This window comes from Schistocerca nitens, chromosome 1 (genome assembly GCF_023898315.1).
Source record: "Schistocerca nitens isolate TAMUIC-IGC-003100 chromosome 1, iqSchNite1.1, whole genome shotgun sequence".
Taxonomy (NCBI): domain Eukaryota; kingdom Metazoa; phylum Arthropoda; class Insecta; order Orthoptera; family Acrididae; genus Schistocerca; species Schistocerca nitens.
In genome coordinates, this window is record NC_064614.1 from 8,284,965 (window position 1) to 8,297,324 (window position 12,360).

At 44.4% G+C, this 12,360-nt stretch overlaps 1 protein-coding gene across 3 annotated transcripts in view; it reads right to left on the reverse strand.

Moving 5' to 3' along the window:
• Nucleotides 1–12,360, reverse strand: part of LOC126240466 (loricrin-like) — a 185,750-nt gene that overhangs the window by 45,365 nt on the left and 128,025 nt on the right. For 2 of the 3 annotated variants that reach the window (XM_049947928.1, XM_049947927.1), the window contains exon 3: nt 521–2,146. In XM_049947928.1, the coding sequence (XP_049803885.1) occupies nt 521–2,146 (1,626 nt within the window). The remainder of the gene's footprint in view (nt 1–520; nt 2,147–12,360) is intronic. The other variant, XM_049947929.1, reaches the window with a different exon arrangement.

Here is a 12,360-nt window from a genome sequence, read left to right on the forward strand (position 1 = left end):
TGAATAGACTATGCTGTGTCCAACTCTTTCTTTCGCTATACAGCCGTTTAACGGCTGTAATCTAAAGAATAATCGGTTGTGATATAGTTCCAATTCGTGATGTAAATGTTCTACAGTAGAGATCAAGGTGTCGGATCTTGATGAAATAGCAATAAAAAAACAAATATACTGCACACTCGTACAACGGCAGCGTTGTTGGCTGTACTACCTGTCGGTATCATGGTTAGCTACAATGTAATGTAATCTCATGATGGTTGGTGATCTGTTACAAACTGAATGTTGGTGACTAGTAAACTAATTCAAGCAACTAGGTCCGTTTCCTCAATATCGGTTGTGGATGCGCCTTTGTGTTACGTGACAGTCGTGGTCAAAACAGCAGGTGTTTCCAGCGCCCTCGTGTCCAGCACGCAGCTAGCAGCAGTTGGCAGTGCTCAGCCCCTCCGCAAGCAGCGTGGACAAGCCGTGGCCGTGGAGTGCCGCGTGCGGAAAGCTCGTGTCGCCCGGACATGCGCAGACTCACCCACCGTATCCGCCGCCTCCGCTCGGTGGGGACTGCGGCCCGAACCAGCTGCCTCCAGCTCCACCTGGCGCGCCGCCTCCGCCCCAAGGCCGTTGCGACCAGCCCCCGGGGCCACCACTGGCCCAGCTTCCGCCTCCACTGCCGCCGGCCCAACTTCCGCCTCCACCTCCGCCACCGTAGGCTGGCCTCTGGTCCCAGGATCCGCTGCCTCCGACAGCGCCTCCCCCAGACGGGCCGTACCGGTCCCAGCCACCTCCGTAGCCGTGGCCGCGTTCAGCCTCCCAGCCGCCGCCGCCGCCGCCGCCGCCACTGCCGGCCCCAGCAGCACCGCCAGGCCTCAGGGTCACCCACCCGCCGCCCCCACCACTGCCATAGCGGTCGTCTCTAGAGGGATCCAACCCGTGCGGCCCTGCACCACTGGGAGCACCGCCCGCCCATCCCGCACCGCCTCCAGGTGCGCCACCTGCCCATCCACCTCCGCCCCCACTACCACCCCCACCTGTACCGTACCGGTGCCCACCGTATGTGTACCACCTGTCTCCTGTTGCTCCAGAACCCCACCTGTCTGTGCTGGAAAGCCACCCAGGCCCACCTCCACCACCACCTCCACTGCCACCTCCACTAGATCCCCATCTGTCACCATTCCACTTGTCCCCACCAGTTCCCCACCTGTTTCCGCCAGCTCCTAACCATGCAAATGGCCCTCCACTCCCAGAAGAACCCCACTTATTTCCTCCTGAGGACCACCTATCTGTTCCACCGCCACTGCTCCCCCAAGAACCACCACTGCTGCTCGGTCCCCAAGACCCAGTACTGCCACCTCCCCAGGAGCCACCACTGCCACTACCTCCTCCGCTTCCGCCACCCCAGTGACCTGCACTGCTACTCCAGTGCCCTCCCCCACTACCAGCTCCACCAGCAGGAGGCCAAGGTGGACTCCCACCGCCTCCAACTGGTGGGTGCCCTGCTGGTGCACCAGCAGGTCCATATCCATAGCCATCACCACCTCCATAACCGTAGTAACCACCATACCTGTCAGCAGGCCACCGACCTCCACCAGCATGTTTAGGTGGGTCCTTATCCCAGTGCCCATAACGGTGCTCCTCAGGTCTCCATGCAGTACTGCCCCCTCCTCCACTTGGTCCCCAAGGCCTGTAAACCCCTCCACCTTGTCCTCCACCACCTCCAGGTGGCCAAGGACCACCAGACCCTCCTGAAGACCACGAGCCACCCCCGCCTCCTGATGGTGGCCAAGGGCCACCACCAGGTCCACCAGTAGACGACCATGAACCACCGCCTCCTCCTCCTCCTCCTCCTCCTCCTCCAGGTGGCCACGGACCTCCTCCACCTCCAGATGACCACGGACCGCCTCCTCCTCCTCCTGGTCCTCCAGAAGCCCAAGGACCACTGCCACCTCCTCCAGATGACCATGACCCACTGCCTCCTACTGCTCCTCCACCAGACGACCAACTGCCACCACCGCCTTCGTGGTGGTGTGGGTGGTGGTGGGGGTCACCCTGCCACGGCACTCCTCCCGGTCCCAGGTTGTCGTAGCCGTTCCCCCGGTAGCCGTGGGGTGACGATGCTGCCGCCACGTGATCCAGCGCGGCCGGATCTGTTCCCGATCTGTCAACAACAGATAGCGTTATAAGAAGAACCTGTGGGATGAGCAATACTTCTTGCTCCTTGCAATTTACTTGAGACAGTAGTGGGTGCAAGGTCGAAAGTAGCAGTCCTCAAACATATCATTTCGAATTTGCCAGCAAGTATCTTTCACAGAGTTTCGCAGAAATGGCTGTACGCTTAACAGAATAGACAGACGAAAACTTGTGAGTCATATGTCTGATACAGCGCAACTACTTTTCAGGATGTTTAAAAGAATGACTGATTGCCACATGAGGAAAAATATATTAGCTAATACATGAAAATATATATTAGGAATTATGGTTTTATTCTATGTAGGAATTAATGCATATTAATCGTACAGCTCGAGCTGTTCGATTTTGATCATTACATGGCATGCTGAACAGCACGTCTCAAATGGCCTTCTTTGACTAGTGTACTCTGTAAGCGGAAGATTCTAAACAGGGTCAAGCCGAAAGTACACCGATTTGTACTCCATTCATTTAAACTGTATGCTGCTGAATGCTGAATGTCGACAAAAGAAGTAGAACAACGACTTGCTGTCATGGAAACAAAGATGTTCAGGTGGACATCTGGATTAACACTGCATGACCATGTCACAAGTAAGTTATACGTAGTAGCACCAATGGCAGCCAAGATGAGAGAAAGATGTCTTTGGCAGTAGGAGCAAGTTCTTAGAACAGATGCAAGAACATTGGCTTCTGTTCGAGAGTAAATGGTCAACGACCAGTAGAGCGACCTGAGTAGCGATGGTTCGACACACTAAACGAAGATCTCAAGATCTCAGGCCTGCACCCTGATGAGGCTCAAGATCAGATATAATGGCGACAGAGAGCGAAACCAACGTACCTGCTAACATGCAAGACAAAAGTTAAGGAAGAAGAAGGAGGATATGACGTGAGGAAGTCAGTTGTAACAGTGTTCTAGGAGACATTTTAACATATTGTACTTCACTGCCAGTGTAAAGGAATCTCTTTTTTGTCCTTTTACGTATAACTTGGCTTCTTTGAACAGTTCGTAAAGATATATTTATTAAAATTGTCTATATCAATCGCTGCTATAGCGTGCGGAGGAATCGTAAGCGTACAACAGAGAGAGGTCAGGTGCCGCAGGGAGCTATGAAAGCTGCTACTGCGGAGGTTTTATATTCCAGAACATACGTGAAAAATGTGGCAAGAGAATCTGCACCTGTCACGTGTCACTATAAAGATTTTGCCAGGAAACGAGGACAACCACGTCTCAAAATTAGGATACAATGTGAAAAGTACCACGCTAAAGTGCGCTACCTAAGTAAAGTCAATCGTTCTAGGCAGTCTTTAATACCACCCCTTCCAACAACAGCCTCACTACAAAATGTTGACCCAGTGAGACAAGTGTAATTCGCTAACAGTGACGCTTCGTGCTCTTCTGACAGCTCATTTCTCGAAGACCGAACATTCGTTCATAGGATTAGCGAACTATACGGAAATCGACGCCGGAAAATGCATAACAATAAATCGAATTAAATACCTCATTGTTATAGTATTTGTATGAGTACATTTAGCTTTACAAATAAATATTAAACTGCAGTTCAAAATTACTTCTTCCTCCTCCACAAAGTTTCAAATATAGTAAATAGGGATTATATTAGTTGTTACAAAATGAATTATACTTGGGCCGGTGAAACACGTCACTTGACAGCTCGCGTGTGGTTGGCTACACTGCGATTGCGAGGTTGCAATAGCTGCCACCGCACACGCCCACAACTCCGAAGTACGTTTTGTAAATGTAAGCTACAATCAATGTTTATGCGTAAGTGCAACAAAGTACGTTTTTCTAACCATGGAGAAAACGACGAGGAGACTAAGCGTTTGATAGTATATTAAACCGGGAAATAACAAAACCTGAAGTTAATGACAATATCTATGAAAAGTCGTCCAAATTGTTCTTTCACTGCGTCCTAGAGTTTTCGAGGTACACTCTAAAACTTTATCGGCAGGAATCGACACATGCCCATGAATAGAAACAAATTCTTTTTCTCGCTCGTAAAACTCACGTGTCCGTAGCAATTCCAAAGCCTGACTATTTACTGGCACTCCACGGCGCAACGATTTGTCGCTTGGTGAACGACATCGTTTTGGAGACATTGTTTAACAAACAAAAACTGTAATCGAGGCGGTAACACAACACAACAGCAGGCGTTCGCGCACTAACATACAATGTTTACACGGAAGCCGGCAACGTGGTAGCGTCGACGCCGAAACCAGCTTTTGTTCGGTGCTGTTATTGGTTCAGTAGACGCTGCGCCTCCCGTTCCTCACTTGTTTGCTAGTTATACCACCAACTCTACGGCGCTTGGGGAGTGACCTTGAAGTGACATGTTTCAGTGGTCCGGATGTATCTATGTCTTAATGCATTTTGAAAAAGGCATTTTCATAACACTACTATTATCTACACCAAGTGAATATATTACAGTTTACCCTTATGCTTGCTGCAACTGGCCCACAACTAGAGAGCAATGTGACACGCCACAGTTTTAAGCATAAATTTAAGTACTGCCTGAAATATCACAGAAATATTAATAATGAATTAGTAATCATAAATGGAAAGAATGAGTATTTAATTCGATAAATTACATAATTTTTGCTACAGTACAATAAGGGGGTTGATAACTGCAACAAAATTGAATTTTGTTAGACAATCCCCAGGTTCCGCTACATTTTCCCGAAAGCTGTAGGGACGTCACAGTCAGAGTAACTCTCCGATTTTGCTGGCAGACAGTTCGGGTTATAATTTGAACCTTTTCCTTTCGCGGGAAAGTGTCCTGCCAACTGAGTTACCCAAGCACGACTCGCGACCCCTCGTCAAAGCGTTACATCTTTCAGTAAAGCTGTGAAGAAAGGTCATGAGTAGTGCATGGGTAGCTCAGCTGATAAAGCACTTGCACGCGAAAAGCAGAGGTCCTATGTTTGGGTTTCAGTCCAGGCACAGAGTTCTAATCTGCCAGAAAAATACATATTAGCACAACTCCGCTGCAAAGTGGTAAATTCATTCTTGATGCAATTACTATTTGCTAATGCGATGTTTATGTAAGTACATTAATATATTCCGCACTTGTCACTTTGCCACTTCCAGTGCTTTCTCTTACGTCTCCTTAGTCTACATCACATAATTTGTTTTTTATGTTAAACAGAGAACCCTAACATTGAATGTGTGAAGACACAATTGAATGTAATCACCTGAAGATGATCTGAAGCTCGAAATCGTTCTTGTTTTAAGGAACCCTCCTTCAAAAGTGATTGGCAGAGGATTTTCGTTAATATTAACCTTAAAATGAACAGCCACGGAGTTAAACACCCGTTATTGATTAAATGTATTTAATATTTCACGAGAGCATTTATGTTCTTATAGTACTATGGGTCAATCTGAAAGGGTTATTTTAAATACGTTTTCTTCCTGCTATGAGTTAAATAAGTCTACTAGTGTCCCACCCAATTATGAGTACTTCAGAACTTTGTAAGAAAAGTTTCCTGACTGTGTTGTGGAACCTGACACAAATTGAAATAAAAGAAAGTACTGAGACCGAGTACTTCGTGCATTCCACACCGTCCAAAATTACAAATGAAAACAAACAGCTCCTCGGTTTGTATTGATATTAAACTACTCGTCAAATTTATCGGAAATTCCTTACTAAAAATTACTGTTTTCATTTTGTAGTGCTTCTTGCGGCATTTCGCCCTTCATCAGAAACAATTACATACATTTGCAGCTTAAGGACATTCTACATGAAAAATCATACGACATAAACTATCCATTAATATTTCAGTAAATGCATTTTTGTCACTGACGGACTACAGTTGTACCCGATGGACAATTAAGTTATGTAAGTAGAAGATTTCATAACAATGCCAGCAATCCTTCGTAAAAAGATTGTTGCATGAACTAATGATAGAAGGTGAAACAAATGAAACGACTTGGCTTCTTGTTACACACAGTACTCGTAGCACAATTACTGCACCTGTATTTCACTGTTTAAACTTCCTTTACGTACTAATTCAGTAGCGAAGACAACGTTCGATTCAGGGGTATCAGTTCATCTGAGTGTCTGGTGTCTCCTTACTCAAGTTATTAAGTTCGTGGTTGTGTTATTCAGTTAACTATTATTGATCTCTGTTTAATAACGTTCTAAGTTGTTCTAGTTTTATCATGAGGCCTTTCTACTTTTGACGCAAGCACATGTACGTTGGTTGTAAAAATGCAGAGTGCTGCTACAAGATACATTAATTTCAGCTGTCATCCATCACTTCTCCAAACATCTGTCTGCACTCACCCTCATTTTTTTGATAGTAAGCCAATGGTACAAAACCTGTTATAAAACATTTAAGAAGAATTTAGACATGTCACATTCATAAATCTGTATTCTGTGTTTTACCAGTAAATTCTCCGTAAATAACGTGTTTACATAATTGTTTCTGTTCTATAGTATTGCTCCTAACATAGTTAAAGCTACCTAAGAGGGATCACCTATAATTACATTTTAACCATCGCTCATACAAACAGTTGCTTCTCGCCAAAACGTAACTGAAGTGCTACATACAAAGCAACATATGCAACAATGTCACATGATTAAAAAGCATAGCAAACATGCATCATGTTGGTTACGACAGTTAGGTATTTAGTTAGTACATTGAAATGAGGCATATTTTTCGACTTGCAGCTGCAGTACATTCATCATGGGTGACATATATATGGGTTATTAAATAATGTATAACATAATAATAAAGAGAACTCTTGTCAACACAGAAATAAACAAATTCTTCTTATATCTACATCTAGACATCGTCTCATTGTTTGACTAAGGGAAATACAACACAAATTAACCTATTGTGTTTTCATCTTTATTGATTAATTACCACCGATGGAATTGTTTCTCCAGCGTCCATTTCGTAGCATTGCTCCAAGTACAATGGAGTGATTTTGAAGTGGAATATTGTGGAAACTAGTTTTTCTTAATCTTGCAATTTATACATCCAACTGTCTGGTCTATAATTTTTTGTTTAGTTTCTTGTGTTATGACAAGTCCTGTGAAACTAAAATTTGAAATTTCGGATTGATTGCTTTGTAGTTGCTCTTCAGTTTTCAGTAACAGATCGACCTAACAGATTATGTAACTGTTGTGATGAATTATAAGTCCCTTTGTCCATTCATATGTTTAATATTTGATCGTGTGCAATCTCATTGAGCACCCAGTTTAACGAATGTTTGATATTCATGAGTGAACCTCACAATTAAAGAACCTGCAGAACTGTCGAAGATTATATACTTGTCTTCCAGACTTCTAAAAGAAAACAAATCTAGTGCGTTTTGTAAACTTGTCTGGTTTTCTCTACACTTCAGATTGTGCCACGAAATAACTGTATTCCAATGAAAACACATGAAGAGAAAGAAAAACGATATTTCTCCCTGTGGAGGCATCATGTGCACCGTAATGAAGAATCACAGAAAATGATTGTAAGTGGATGGCTGAAATGTTTATATTTTAGAGAAGCTACATCCTGCATTATTTTCACATGAACAAAATATGTTGTTGAATGGAAGACTACTGAAATAATATTTAGGAAAGAGCGAGTAAACTATTTACTTCAATTTATTGTGCAGATTCCCTAACATAATGAGAGTTCGTAACTAACACCTGAATTGACAGAACTTTGCGCACAAGTTAGCCAATCAGTAGAGAGAGAACACATACTGAGTTGTACGGGGCATTGATGGAAACAAGACAAGACCTTTAAGTTCAGGACTTCATCACATTTCGTACGAAATTCAGTACTTTGTAGGCAAGCTACTCTGTATGACGTACTCCTTGTGGAGACATACTGTTCTACACTTTAGCTTCTTCAAACACTTAAGGCTGCTATCATGTGCTACCATGCGAGTGCTTTTATCATCGTTGAGGCGTGACGAATAGTAAATTAGAACATGAGGTATAAATTGTACTCCAGTTTTTGGAACAGCCATCCCAAAGCCGGAACGCAGGGACATTTACTGGGAAAATATCCGTAACACATGAACTGGTAATTAATTTTAAATGTAATTTCATTTTTCATAAGTGACGTGTAGTAATAAATGTTGTGTACTGGTGGATTTAGTAACCGTAAATAATATATGAACATAACAAACATTATGCTAACAAAATTGTTTCTGTAGTACGTGCATTCCCATTCTTCGCTGCTGTACACACAATTGAACATTTAAATAAGTTAACAACTACGCTAAAATGACGCTGGTAATGCATGAGTGGAAGGACATTGCAGAACAGCTGAGTAGGTTTGGAGTGGACTAGTGTCCACAGCGGGTTGCAATTAGGTAAACCATCTGACCTCCTTCAAAGTTTCAAACCAGTTTCCCTTCTGAGCTGTTCTTATGAAGTGTCTGAGAGGCTCATTTGTAATAGAATTGGAGAATTCGTTCTAGAACATATCCCATATGAGCAGGTTTCAAGTCACAGAGAAGTTGTTGCTACCAGTCACTCGCCCGAAAAACTTCCTCAGAGGCTGGTTTCCAGGAAAACGTGAAATTATTTGCCTCGTTCGTTGACCTAACCGCGGCATATGGCACAATACTAAAAACAAGCCGATACCGAAAAATTGTACCTCTCATCAACAACACGATTAACAAAAAATATTTCTGCGTTTAGTTGGGAGAAAATGTGAGCAATGAGAGGAAATTAAGTAATGATCTGCCACAGGGCTTCTTCGTAGCCCCCCCTGCTATTCAACCTATGCACTTCTGATGTCCCCAGTACCAGGTTAACAAATTTCTGCTACGTGGGCGATGTTGTTTCTGCTTGTACAACCAAAGAACTCTGACAAGCGGAGACAATTCTCACAGAAGATCTAGTCATAATGAGCTCCTATTTTAGAAAGTGGAGACTTAAACCCAGTACAAGTAAAACTTGCATTCCATCTGAACAATAAAGAAGCAAATATGGGGTTCGGAGTTAAACTTAAGGAAACACTCTTTGCGAAGTACCTTCGTGTCACCCTCGGCCGCACTCTTTCATACCAAAAACGTTTTGAAAATACTGCTGCCAAGATAAAGTGACAATATTAAACATAAATTGTGTGGAATGAAGTGCGGAGCTCCAGAGAATACCTTGCGCACATCGGCCAGTGCGCTGATATTCTCAGCTGCCGAGTATTGTGCCCTGGTGTGGCCAAACAGCTGCCTCACCAATTTGATCGACGTCCAGTTGAACCACACTGTGTGATTAATAACTGGGACAATCCGACCAACATCCATTTATTGGCTTCCTCTGCTTAGCAACACCTATCCTCCCACAATCCGTAAGCGCGAGGCCTTCCTTAGAATTACTCACACAGGGAAAGACGCCAAGTCTACGACTAAATATGCTCCGTTCAAGAAAGCCACCGTTACGGCAAGTATAACAGCTAGATGCCAATAATACCGAGGTGAGGGACCTCTGGGATAAGAAAAGTCTATTTACTGAAAATGCTGAAGAGCGTGAGTGGTTCCGAAAGCGTAACTGCGACACTTCTCGCACAAAACTCGACAGGAAACTAAGGATCAAATTGAAGAGAGCTCGCACTGGGCATGGTCGATGCGCAGACTCGCTTTACAGATGGGGTGCTAAAGAGTCTCTGGCTTGTGACTGTGTGGCTCTGAACCAGACAATCAAGCACATTAGAGACGAATGCCCCTTGCGTTCCCAACAGGGGAGTTGGAGCGACATGGTGATAGCTGGCGATATGGCTCTTAAATCGATTAGGAACTTAGGAAATGACAATTAGTTTTATATGCAGTTTTGTCTTTCCGTAATCGTATTATACAGGGTGAAAAGCATTTAAACCGACAAACTCTGGGAGGTTGTAGGGGATATCAATCCAACTATTTTTCCCTCATGTCATTTTTTCCTATGAGGAGTATTTAAACCGGTAGAGGAAGATTTCTCTGCCGCGCGGGATTAGCCGAGCGGTCTATGGCGCTGCAGTCATGGACTGGGCGGCTGGTCCCGGCGGAGGTTCGAGTCCTCCCTCGGGCATGGGTGTGTGTGTTTGTCCTTAGGATAATTTAGGTTAAGTAGTGTGTAAGCTTAGGGGCTGATGACCTTAGCAGTTAAGTCCCATAAGATTTCACACACATTTGAACATTTTTGAAGATTTCTCAAGCGGAAAATTAATTAAACCAACAAACGCTTTTCCATTTTTTTATGACCAAGAGACAACACATTAACACAACCCAATTGCAGTTACAGTAGAGTTTCAAAAATACCTCCAATGACACGTAAACAAAGGTTACACCGTCGGATCATATTCTGTCTAACACGTTAAAAAAACCAGGAGTATTCTGACTCTTTCCTGCTCTTGCTACTATCCGGGCAACCAGATCCTCTTCTGATGCAACAGGAGTTGCGTAAACAAGGTTGCGCATCGCTCCCCACACAAAAAAGTCCAGAGGGGACATATCTGGGGATCGAGCAGGCCATGGTACAGGACCACCTCTCCCAATCCACGTTTCTGGGAACCGTCGCACACGACGACTGAAATGTGCATGCGCCTCGTCATGTTGGAACCACATGCGTTGTCTTGAAGGGAGTGGGACGTCTTCCAACAATTCTGGAAATGCTCTGGCGTGAAAATTGTAATAGTGCCTGCCATTTAATAGCATAGGTAGCAGATACGGCCCAATTAAACAGTCCCCAACAACGCCGACCCACACATTATCGAAGAACCACATTTGATGAGCGCTAGTAACTGTGGCATGTGGGTTATCCTCACTCCAAACATGTGAATTATGCATATTGAAGACTCCATTACGCCCGAACGTTGCTTCATCGGTAAACAACACAGAGGATGGAAATGTAGGATGCATTTCACACTGTTCCAGGTACCACTGCGAAAACTGTGCTCTGGGTGGATAATCAACTTGTTCCAGGTTGTGGACACGCTGTATGTGAAATGGACGTAACAATTGCTCTCGAAGGACTGTTCTTACATTAGTCTGATTCGTCCCCACCTTAGGTGCAATTGCACGTGTGCTGATTGAAGGATCCCGCTCCACATGCTGCAAGACAGCTTCCTCAAATTGCAGCGTTCTTGCCGTGCGACGGCGTCCCCGTCCAGGTAATCTGCTATATGACCCGGTCTCACGCAGACGTTGGTACACAGCAGCAAAGGTCGTATGATGCGGGATACGGCGATTAGGATATTCTTGTTGATAAACCCGCTGTGCAGCTCGTCCGGTTTGGTGCGCTACGTAGTACGCACCAACCATATCAATGCACTCACTCCAGGTGTATCGCTCCATAAGTAAACAGAAACAATGCACTACTACACTGGTGGACAGCAGTTGCCTACAAGTGAAGAGCGTAATACGCCCTCTAACAACTGAAGAGCGTAATACGGCCTCCATCGGTTTAAATAATCCTGACAGGTAAAAATGACATTAGGGAAAAATATTCGTTTTGATGTCCCCTACAACCTCTCAGAGTTTGTCGGTTTAAATACTTTTCACCCTGTATACATATAGTAATGTTATATACCTGTCCTTTTACGCTGCGTGTGAGCCAAATGTATAAAAAAGTAAGTGGCTTGGATCAGATTGGCGAAAATAATCCTGCTAATTCACAGAATGCAAAGTAATGTAATCATTAGTGTATGCGAGATTAGTATAGACACTTGTCAAATATTAATTGTTGTACACACTAGTACTTGTCTGGTAAATTAACAGGAAGGGATTTGTAGACTCAGTTTCATAATTTGTGATGAACACATAATTAAATAAGCAAGGAAGTACTGTCAGTATGTGATGTACATAAAAATGTAAACAATAAATTTTAATGAAGTGTTATGTGGTTATTAGGTGCACAAAGAGCGAGGTGTGTCTTGCAATGTTACTGGCATCTGAAGTGTCATCACACCCAACCGACCCAATACCAGACCTCGAACAGCCAGATCCTCTCCTGGGAGCTGCACACAGAATCATGCATATCCTCGTCCAAACCAAAGCTGTCTCCCTCAGGCCAGATGATCAGGCTGCAGATGCCTTTGGGCTCAGCTGGGAGCTGCAGCCACTGTTATCAATACTGGCCCAGAGCATGGACAACCGAACCCTCTGCAGAGATCAGCATACAGACCTATGTGTGTGCTCTACCAGGCGCTTGCCGTCTTCACTGGCCCAGATGATGGAGACCAGAA